This window comes from Haliotis rubra, unplaced genomic scaffold (assembly GCF_003918875.1).
Source record: "Haliotis rubra isolate DU_JTF1 unplaced genomic scaffold, ASM391887v1 Scf379, whole genome shotgun sequence".
NCBI lineage: Eukaryota > Metazoa > Mollusca > Gastropoda > Lepetellida > Haliotidae > Haliotis > Haliotis rubra.
Window position 1 is genome coordinate 966,685 of NW_025767056.1, and position 11,007 is coordinate 977,691.

Genomic DNA, 11,007 nt, shown 5'->3' on the forward strand with positions numbered 1-11,007 from the left:
TACATTTAGAGTACTGAATGGAAGCTAATGGGCTATCAGTAATCTTGTGTTTCGTTTTGTATATGCACCACAACTTTGCTACTCTTGTGTAAACAGGTCAATAAACAATAAACAATACTTTTTTTCAGATAAATACGTCTGTAAGTGATTCTAAGACCGTACACCATTGCTTGGTGCATATCTGCTACGTTTTCTAAATTATTTCCTACCGTATCGTGCATATTTTTTATCCGTACATACGCCCGCCCTTATCTGGAGCCCTGATATCCCTCACAGTATGTGCCAGGGGATTATGATGTTCAGAGCTTTACAGCATGGATTTGACACAAAATATTTATTTGCTTTTATCGTTATCATGATTATTATTATTATCTGGCTGCTTTCCACTTCCATCTTGATTCCTGTAGACAAACAGACCTATTTTGCAGCTTTCAGCTTTGTCACCAAGGTCAAATATATGTCATAATTTGACACATAGGCACAGCTTGATTGCCACGCATTCTCATCCCACAGAGGTTACTTGCCATATCTTCCTTCGAACCTCTGTTGTAATACGGCCATATTTCACGTGTCTCATAAAATCCCCTAGCGGCAAAAAATCGCAACACGAATTATCTCCCTTCTTTCTATCCAATCACAACACGTGTTACATTGACTTAGATCCAACTTGACTAATACAAGCAAATGTGGGGCCACAATTATTCCTCCTCAGCCGGGACTTGTGTTGATGTTACAAACAAGACATTTATTGGCTAGCTTGTCCGTTGTCAACGAGGGCGATGGAGACGCCATTGATCCGCCATTTACATGACTGAGTTCTGTCTTTAAGAAACATTTGCACATCGCGCAGGGGAAGAGGTTCTAGTTTTCCCGAAGTAAGGAAATTACCGAGGCCTTGCGAATGATCACTTCAAACAACGTCGCTGATTGCACAACTAAATCAGATTGCAACCAATCACGAATCATCAAAACTTGTGCCATGAAAGGGCCGTATTAGAACAGAGGTTCGTAGGAAGATATGACAAGTTACCTCTGTGGGAAGAGAATGGATTGTCAAGGTAACCTGGATTGTTTCATGACTTGCTGCAGAACAGATGTTTCACAGTAACACATCCGCCAAACTTGGTTGTCATGGAGACCTGGATGCCTTCCACTTTCAACTGGATTGTTGTTGCAGAAGAGTTGTATCATTGGAACACATCGGCTGACATGGATGCGTTCCACTGTCAATTTGATTGTTAAGCACCACATACATCAAATCTTGACACATTAACAAGGCTGGATTGTTATGGCAGCCTAGAGGGACACTGGTGTAGCCCAGTGGTTAAAGTGTCTGCTCGTCTCACTGGGTTCGATTCCCCACATGGGTACAATGCATGAAGCCCATTTCTGTGTCCCCCAGTCGTTATATTGTTGAAATATTGCTAAAAGCGGAGGAAAGCCTCACTCACTCACTATGGCAGCCTATCATTATCAAAGACGAGGCACATCACGACACATCTGGCACAACAGGGCTGTCATGACCTTGACCTTCATCGTCTGACCTCTGACAGAAGTCTTTGATCATCTTGTACACTTTGAGCGACTCGTTGATGCTTTCAGTGGTCTGAGCCATCTCCTGACTGAACTGGACGAACGCCTCGCTGCTGTCATCACTGCGCCGGATGTTGGCGTAGGCGTTCTCCGCCATCAGCATAATCTGCTGCTTTACATCTTCCAATGAACAGTTGCCTTCGTTACTTGTTGAATTCTGATTGGTCAGTGGAAACATGCTCTGATTGGTCAGTGGTGATATGTTCTGATTGGACAGTAAATGTGGCACTTGATCAGCAAACATGTTTTCCGGCAACAAGTCTTGGTGGAAAACTGTGGAATTCTGGGTTTCACTGTGGGATGGAATGTCACTGGTTGATGAATCTGTTTCTGAAGCAATCTTGCTGGTTGATGGATGTGAGATGCATCCTGACTTCTGATTGGCTGTTAACTTGTTAGGGGAGTTTTGATTGGCTGTTGGGAGTGGTGTGTTGATTGAGGGTGTCTTCAGACCGCTCCAACTGGCATCACTCGGCGGAATATTCAGCGCTGAATGAATGAATAAATAAATGAATAAATAAAAACAGAAGAAAGAAAGGGAGGAATGGTATAGATCAAAGAAAACATTTCTTAAGAAAACAGAAAGTGTGAACATAAACATGAAAATCAGAGCAAACAACTGAATGGATGGATGAATGAATGAATGAATGAATGAATGAATGAATGGTATACATCAAAGAACATATGTCTTACACCAATAAAAACCTCGAATAAAAACAACATAAACACTTATAGCACTCAATTTTAGAATAAAATACCTATCAAAATCGGAAAGATAAGTTTAAACTAAATTTTCAAATAAACTTCACCAGATGATGTAAAAACGGTTTCACCTTGTAAAAAAAGCATACCATACAAGAAAAGGCTGCCATGGTAACAGACAACCCCAATCTGAGTTTAGGAAATTCATGGTTTTGAACATTACTTACACTTTAGTTTCTTCCGCTTCTGCCCAAGCCTCTGTGATGGTGTATTCAGCCGTTTAGCCAGATGATCCTGTCCGGTCTTCTTCAAAGAATCGATAAACACCTTGAACCCCCGATCACATCGGCGCACAAGGTAGTTGAGAAGCTCCTCATTCATGGCCTCGCGGGTGATTTTGTTCTGAATACGTTTCACCTCTGTAACCGTGACGATACGATCTGCAATGAGGTCGTTGAAGACCTCATCGGGTGTCATGTCATTGGTCAGGTCCACTCGGTTGTCCAGTATGGCTTGCTTGTTCTCCTCTGCCATCAGAGTGTCACCTGTAACAGCGATATCATTTCTGTCTGTCATCAGAGTGTCACCTGTAACAGCGATATCATTTCTTTGTGTCTTTGAGGAAATAAGCATGCCCATACCTTCTGCTTACCAGTTATACTTGAACCATCACAACAATTATGTCATTTCAATATACAGTCAAATCCCAATGAGTCAAATCGCTGGGGACCAAGTAATATATTTGACTTATCGATGTATTCGAGACATAGGTATGTCTATGAGGGTAGAAAAGAAGATGATCCAGTCCTAATTCCTCCGCCTAAGCATTTGTTTATCTAATGATTTCCCTATCACTAATAGGGGCACCTTATCAGTTCCAGTCTGATTAGCACAGACAGTGATTTCCGTAAAATCACTAATCTGCCTTTTGAACTCACCCGTCAATGTCGGAAAGGTGTGAGCCGCGCTGGTTTGTTAATTTGATCAGTTTGCTACACCAATCATCTTCTCATTGACTGATTTCGGCTTATGTATACAAGATTGCTGTTGTTTGAATCTCATGGGACCAAAGTTCCAGCTCGAGTCATCGTGTGTATTTATGAGACGAATTCGTGTAACCGGAAATCAAATGATGACAACAATAGCAGGGAATGGTCGGGACCGACAGGTACTTCGAGTTACGCATATTATTCGAGACAAAGGCATTCAACTCATTGGGATTTGACTGTATTGTTAATAAGTCAGTAAACATCTTGTAAGCCTATGAACTAAAATACTGATGGAAATAGAAAAAAACTGTTTTTGGCATTGATATCTACAATTTATGTAGTTAATATGTGTAAGTGTGAAATATCTGTTAGACTAAGTTTGGCCTAACTACAGTCTCAGTGGTAGGGAGATAGGAAACGTAGAAAAAGGACTCTACTGAGGAGAGATTAGTGCAAAAATGACTTACAATGTATTTGGAACAGGCCATGGCTTTATGCAAATTAGTGTGCGATGATATTATATTACAAAGGACAATTTTAGAATGTCCATTTTGAAATTAAGCTTACCTTCATTATAAACGATAGCTGACGTAAAAAAATAACTTAATACTGAAACTATATAGGATGTATCAGCCATGGAGTCTCACTATCACCATAAAAAGAAACAGGTAGGAGGGGTCGTCTCAAAAGCAAAACCAGGACGGGTGTCGCAGACGGAGGTTAGGGTTGGGCTGGGGGATAGAGATATAAACTGAGATAAGATAATCCTTTAGGGGGAAGCAAGTGGCATGTCATGACAATTTACAAATAATATCCAGTCCTGTCGATCTTGGGCTGGTCATGCCACCTATATATTTTGAGACATTTACGATGAAATACACAATGCCATTTACAAAGTGGTCAAATGTAACATATGTTATATTTGGGATTACACTTTCTTTGTAAAGTACAGATTCTAGTACTTTTGTTGGGTTGAGTCCCAGCCGGGATTCGAACCCACACCCTCAGAGTCAGGCACCTAATCGCCAGCCCACAAAGTCAGTCTAGACTACCAGTTGTCCGACTTTCATTTTGTGGAAGCCGAGGTGGCTGAGCGGTCTAGGCATCTGACTTTGTGTGGTGACTCTGAGGGTGTGGGTTCGAATCCAGGATAGGACTCAACCCAACAAAAGTACTAGACAGAGCTACAGATAACTTTTTGGGTCATTGAGTTATGTACTCGCTTCTGTTCATCTCAATTGGGTATTCTAATTTTCCTTTGAGTAACCAAATAAATTGTCTTCCCCTCACTCACGCTCAATTGGGTATTTTGCCATTTTCCATTAATTTTATAAATATAATAAAGTTTAAATGTTAGTGTTTGTTATTTATATTTGATTCGTAAAATGAGAAACGCAAAGAAAGACTGCAAGTTGTCAAGTTCATGTCCTGAAATAGAACCTCTCAATATACCTCAGTTATTTCATCTATCCACATGTACACAAGCTAAGATTTGACATTTTTGTGTGTACGCATGTAAGATCGCATTTATTGAGTATTTACAAAGATTCAAGCGTACTTGTACTCAACAGACTTAATAGGAATTGAGTTTTCACATAAATATTTGCGTAATTTAGAATCTGTACTTAACAAGGAAAGTGTAATCCCAAATATTCCTCCAAATGAAACCATTCAAACCCACAAAACGTAAAGTATTTGGTAGACTGTTTGGCAATTTTGGAGCCCCTTATATTGACACTTCCATTTGTAAAATGTTACATAAAACCAACAAAAATAAAAGTATATTTGGCACTTTAAGAGCACATATTGTTGCTATGGAAATCAAGGGCATATAATTCCAAGGGGGCTAACTCTGGATGACCCAATATATTAAACAATCTGAACTATATCGCATACTGTACAACTGTACCGGTAGATACCAGTTTACCGGAAATATTGCACGGCCCGAATAGTTAGTATTGTACACCAAGTAACCCAACACCTGGACTTTCCCAGAGCCCATTTAAAGGAAAGCTGAATTTCTAGTTTACAAATTAATCAAGTTCACTAAATATTATCAATTAAAAAAAATCACAGAATTCTACCTTCTACAGTGAAACTTGAAAGTTGAGGGGTCCCTGTTATGCATTGTCTCTAGTTCAAGATTAAGTGAGTCCTTTAATTTAAATATTTTAACAGTGAGTGGGAGACTTTGGTTTTATGCCGCTTTGAGCACTATTCCAGTAATATCAGGGCGGGGGACACAAGAAATAGGACTCAAATTATTTTGGAACACCGACGATGACACAATGCTCTTTCTGAGCAAAATTGCTTTCTAAATGTTACATCTGTTATTCTGAACAATCAAAGGCTAAATAAAAAATTCACATGAATGACCAATTCCTGATTTGATGATTTTTGAATTTTGACTATTTCAATTCATAACTGAATTCTCATGATTGTTTTCACAACTACCAGGACAATCTGACCCTTGAAGATCCGGGTTAAAATTGGTCTTCAGCAACCCATACTTATCTCCCACGTGAAGATCGTTAAAAGAGGTGACTGATGAGATTGTTTTGGTCAGGCTCGCTGACTGGGTTGGTGTGTGTCATTGTATCCTAGTTGTAGAGGTTGATGCCCACGATGTCAGTCACTGGATTGTTTGGTCCAGATTCGAATATTTTCAGACTGCTGTCACACATCTGGAATATTGCTGTGTTGCTAACAGGATCGGGTGGTCAGGCTCGCTGACTTGGTTGACACAAGTCATCGTATCCCCATTGTGTAGAGCAATGCTCATGCTGTTGATCACTGGATTGTCAGGTCTAGACTAGTTTATTTACAGCCAGCTGCCATTAAGCTAGAAAATTGCTGAGTGCAGCATTAAAAAAACAACCAACCAAACCCAAGACAACCCATACATCTTACCACCTCCTCCTCCTCCGACCTCCCCACACATCAGATCTGCCAGATGACCTTGACATGACTCCCTCAGTGACACCTCAAGAACGGAGAACGCCTTGTCGGATCGTCTAACTACATGATCAAGCAGCTCAGCGTTCATGGCCTCCCATGTGGCCTTGGCCTTGATCCGCCTCTCCTCGGCCAGCGTCAGAACCTCCTTGGCAGACAGACGACAGAACAGATCGTCAGGGACCATGTTCTCCGCCATCAGCGCCCTGTTCTGTGTCAAGAGGTTCTTATGGGCTGCAGTCATCGGTCCTACAAACAGAGGCAGCTCTTCATTTGTTTCTTGATGAACACTGCTGTCACTAAAACTACCTGATAATAAATAGAGGATATTATATGAGTGCCCATGTCATACTATGTTTACGAAACGAGTGTCTAAATGTTGGTATTTCCCGAGCGAGAGCCAGGGATATACCGATATTTAGGCACGAAGTGTTGTAAAACATAGTATGATATGGGCACGAATATAATATTCTGTTTATTAACGAAGTCGTAAAATTGAGGAAAATAAACCCAAATCTACTTTCAAACATAGGTTGGCTACCCGCCATTGCCGCATGTAGAACGCAACGTCACTGAAGAAACGTGACGTCATAGCATTGTTCATGACGTCACGTCACCATGACAAAGTGATATTTTGCCCTAGGGCATCGTACGAAAAATATGAACCCCGATATGTTCGCCCTCTTAGGTAATAAACTTTTCTCAGGAACCAATTCTTTATAATTGATTCAGTAATGCTTAGAATTGTTTTCCAAGACACAGTCAAGAATTATGAACTAAAGGCAATTTTTGTCCCACTTGAGAAGTCATATACAAACTTTGAAACATCTGCGTAAATTTCTTTAACTTGTTCAACTGGTTGACAACTAGCCTTGTTCCATTTTTGGTAAATTTTCTTTGGAAACTATGTGTGAGAGAGTGAGTTTAGTTTTACGCCGCTTTTAGCATTATTCCAGCAATATCGTGGCAGGGGACACCAGAAGTGTTCTTCATACACTGTACCCATGAAGGAATCTAACCTGGGTCTTCGGCGTGACGAAAGAACGCTTTAACCACTGGGCCTTACTGTAGAGACCATTGATCAGATCCAATTACTCTGAAGCTCATTTAAAACAAATGGAAACTGAAGTCTTAGGTCTGGCTATCTATATAGAACATAGAGATTGATAACTAAATATCAATTGAATCTTGATAAAAACTGGAGAAGTAACTTTGTGCAAAAATGCCAACAAATGAATATATACTGAAGGAAACAATTAAGGGAACACCACTTCATGGCAGGGTTCCTTTATTTATTCCAAGATTTCCTTCCATAGCGCTATTCAAAGCTGGTGATGAAAACTGGAAAATATTAAAGGAACGCTTGAATTTTCAAGCGTTCCTTTATTTGTTTCTCTGAGTATATTTCATTCCACTGGTGAGTGGTGACATGTTGATGCATGGACTGCAAACAAAACAGTGACCTAAACATACGTTAGGAGAAGCCGTTGAATAAACTCCTTACTCCGTGTATTGTGTTAGCAGTGTATGAAATAAGCCAAAAATCCAGCCAGACATCAGGGCTGGTAACTTCAAAATGTTACCAGCCGAAATGGATTTAACTAGACCAAATATGGTGAATTTACAAAGATGTATGGAACATCTAAAAATTTTACCAGACCATCGGGTTGGCTAGCTGTAAATTTAGACCGTCCGTTAGAACTCTAGCCCGTCTCGGGTGGTCTGACTGCCTTATTTCATACACTGGTGTTACTGAGGAATTTAAATCTACATTCTATCACAAATGTTTATGCACGATATTATTGCACACATAATTGTCACATCGATAATCATTATTATTATCCATATGTGAATCATAACCAGTGTCATATATACCATATGTGCACATGTGAACACATCACTTTTGCCTAGCAACCATTGTTTGTTTTCCGGCGTCTGTGACGTCATTACACAATGGAACGTGACGTCAATTAACTGGGATGTCACACTTGCTTACCGTGTTTTACTGCACAAATGTACATGAATTAAATGGATAATAAAGAATTATTACACTCAAGCAAGTGTGTCACATGATTTATATGAAACTTGTACAAATTTATGTATTGCCCTTGTTTCATATAAGTCGTATGACTCACTTGCTCATGTAATAATATATATATATAGCTGCCCCCGTGGTGTAGTGGTTAGAGCGTTTCGAGATAAGTCTGGTTTGACTCAACATGTCAAGCACCAAAAGACGCTCATGGTAATAATGGCTATGGGTACAACAAGGACTGGATAGCCTGGAGTCAGTATAATGTGTCTGATATGCTTCACTGCGCATGGTATCTCAGTGGGCTAGCACTATTAGCTTCAGTCTGGGCTAAGTACAAGCAGCTGCACACAGTACCCACGCCACGCCATCATATGTTAAATATTATCCACGTTAAACCCAATTTCACTCCTCACCTATATCTATCGACAAATTTCCGGTTATCAGTCTTCTTTGCCAGCAGCCCCTCCAAGCTTGTTGAATGTAATCAGTGCCTTTCTGAAAAACTGACTTGGCCCTTTAGGGTTGCAAGTGGCAAAGTGGATTTTCAAAAAATGTTGAACCCTGCCCTGGGAAATGAACTCAAGACTAGCAACTGTTGTCTGAACTATCCAGCAATATGGAAAGTTTATTAAAGTGGCATTTGAAAGTTGTTGTCACGAGCAAGATCGATATTCTTTGGAAATGTAACTTCTTCATTACAAAATATGCGATGTACATGCAAACAAGTGCAGGGGTGAATCAGAGGAGGTGTGCACCCCTCTCCTCTTAAACACATTCACTAAGGAGCATTTCCCCCTTACCTTTGGATTTCATAATTTATGTGCACCTGCCGCCCCTTCTCCAAAATCCTGGATCCGACACTAAAGTGTTGTACAGTAGTGTAGATAAAACATATACTGTATTAAAAAAGTTGTATATCCTTAATATCATACCCCTTGTTCAAAATGGAAAAGATAGTGGACATAAGCACAAACCCTCTTCAGCTGAAGAGCCTCCCTCAAAGGAATCTTCATCAGCCTCATAGTGCTCTTCATCACCTGACCTTTGACCTGGAGGGGTCAGCGTGTCATGACCTTCATCCAACTTCCTCTTGGTATGTTGTGCCATGGTTCACCTTCAATGTCCAATACCGAAAATCCTCAGCAACCCAGAAAATGTAACATTGCCTATCGTTTTAAAAGTTTACTTATATTCATTATGGGGGTGAGGCGTCAACTTCAATTTTCAGGGATTTGACGACTTTTTAAAATTATGTACCCTTGCAGGCAAATTGAAAAAAGTGTTTTACATGAGTATAAGTTGCACTGCTGCACTTTTATATGGGTACACAGAGCCTGGACTGCCTCTTAGCACATCCAAGCCATGTTGTAATATCATTAGTGTATTAAGATAATAATTGCATCTACAAAAAATAACCCGTGAAGATCCAGATTAGATGATTTGATCTTCAGTAACCCATGCATGTCAGCTCGCTGACTTGGTTCACACGTCATCATATTCCAGTTGTGCAGATCGATGCTCATACTACTGATCACTGGATTGTCTGGTCCAGACTAGATTATTTACAGACTGCTGCCATATAGCTGGAATATTGCTGAGTGTGGCATTAAACAACAACAAACAAAACTTAACACATCCAGTTATAGCAGACTCAAAGGGACCACTTACTCTGTTTCATTATAACTGTAGCTTGATAACACTGAACATACAGACAGTACAGTGAGTCAGTGAGTTTAGTTTTACGCTGCTTTTAGCAATATTCCAGCAATATCATGGTGGGAAACACCCATGTGGGAATGGGCTTCACACATTGTACCCATGTGTGGGAATTGGACAGTACAATGTGAATGGAGAGTTTATCATTCTGTATACAGAGGTCAATTTCTCTTTACAAAGATAAACATTGTGAAGGTTGTTTCCAGATCAGTGTGTGAAATAGTTTCCAGTCAGGCTATCAATGACTGAAAGTTACTAGCCAACAAAATAAGTTAACTAGCCTGAAGATGTAGAAACTGCTACACAATGCTAAGCTGCTAATATGACGAATATTTTTATCAGGTCATAATCTTGAATTTTTAAAAGTGTATTATAACTTCAAAAAGTGATATATTTCCAAATGACCCCATGTAGAGAGGGTGATGGATATTTGACCCAAATAAGGCTATGGCTATTTTGGTAATACAAAATTCATGTAACACACATATTCAAAGACACACGTCATAGTGTTGAAGCTAGAACAGTTACTTGTTGTTACGATTCACTACCCTGGTCATTGTCATGATACATTATGGCTAGAATATGTGGAAGCCCATTTCTGGTGTCCCTCGAGTTTCAATTTCAGTGAAATATTGCTAAAAGCGTCGTAAAGCCATTATCAGGCATTATCAGACAGTGATAAATCAACACTGTCTACTTGTCAGAACATGTAACAGAAATATATTGTTTCACTAAATCAACTGGTGGTTTGTTATTGCATTTGTTACCCAATGTTAGTGATATTGATTTTAATCGCCTCAGACGGATTCGTTGCAGTCCTAATTGCGATCCTGATTTACTTTGCAAGAACTGCACAGTACTATAAAACATCCATGACAATGTATTCAATCCACTTACTTGAGTCTGCCGAGGTGATTGTCACAAGGGCCAAGTCATCTAGTTACATCAAATCCAGAGATATTGCATCCAGTTTCAGCCATGTGCGGTTTGAGATCGCCGCCATTTTCCTTAGATCTA

The 11,007-nt window shown here is 39.9% G+C and overlaps 1 protein-coding gene across 2 annotated transcripts; it reads right to left on the reverse strand.

Moving 5' to 3' along the window:
- Positions 1-921: 921 nt before the first annotated feature.
- On the reverse strand, positions 922-11,007 carry LOC124286221. Of its 2 annotated transcripts, none has more exons than XM_046722563.1 (5): positions 10,888-11,007; positions 9,249-9,388; positions 6,198-6,488; positions 2,523-2,840; positions 922-2,082 (listed from the first exon to the last, which is right to left on the reverse strand). In XM_046722563.1, the coding sequence occupies exons 2-5, from the start codon at positions 9,379-9,381 to the stop codon at positions 1,490-1,492; spliced, it is 1,335 nt and encodes a 444-aa protein (XP_046578519.1). In that variant the 5' UTR covers positions 9,382-9,388; positions 10,888-11,007; the 3' UTR covers positions 922-1,489. The 2 variants fall into 2 exon arrangements, with proteins under 2 accessions (XP_046578519.1, XP_046578518.1); XM_046722562.1 differs by having other exon boundaries at positions 923-2,082; positions 6,195-6,488.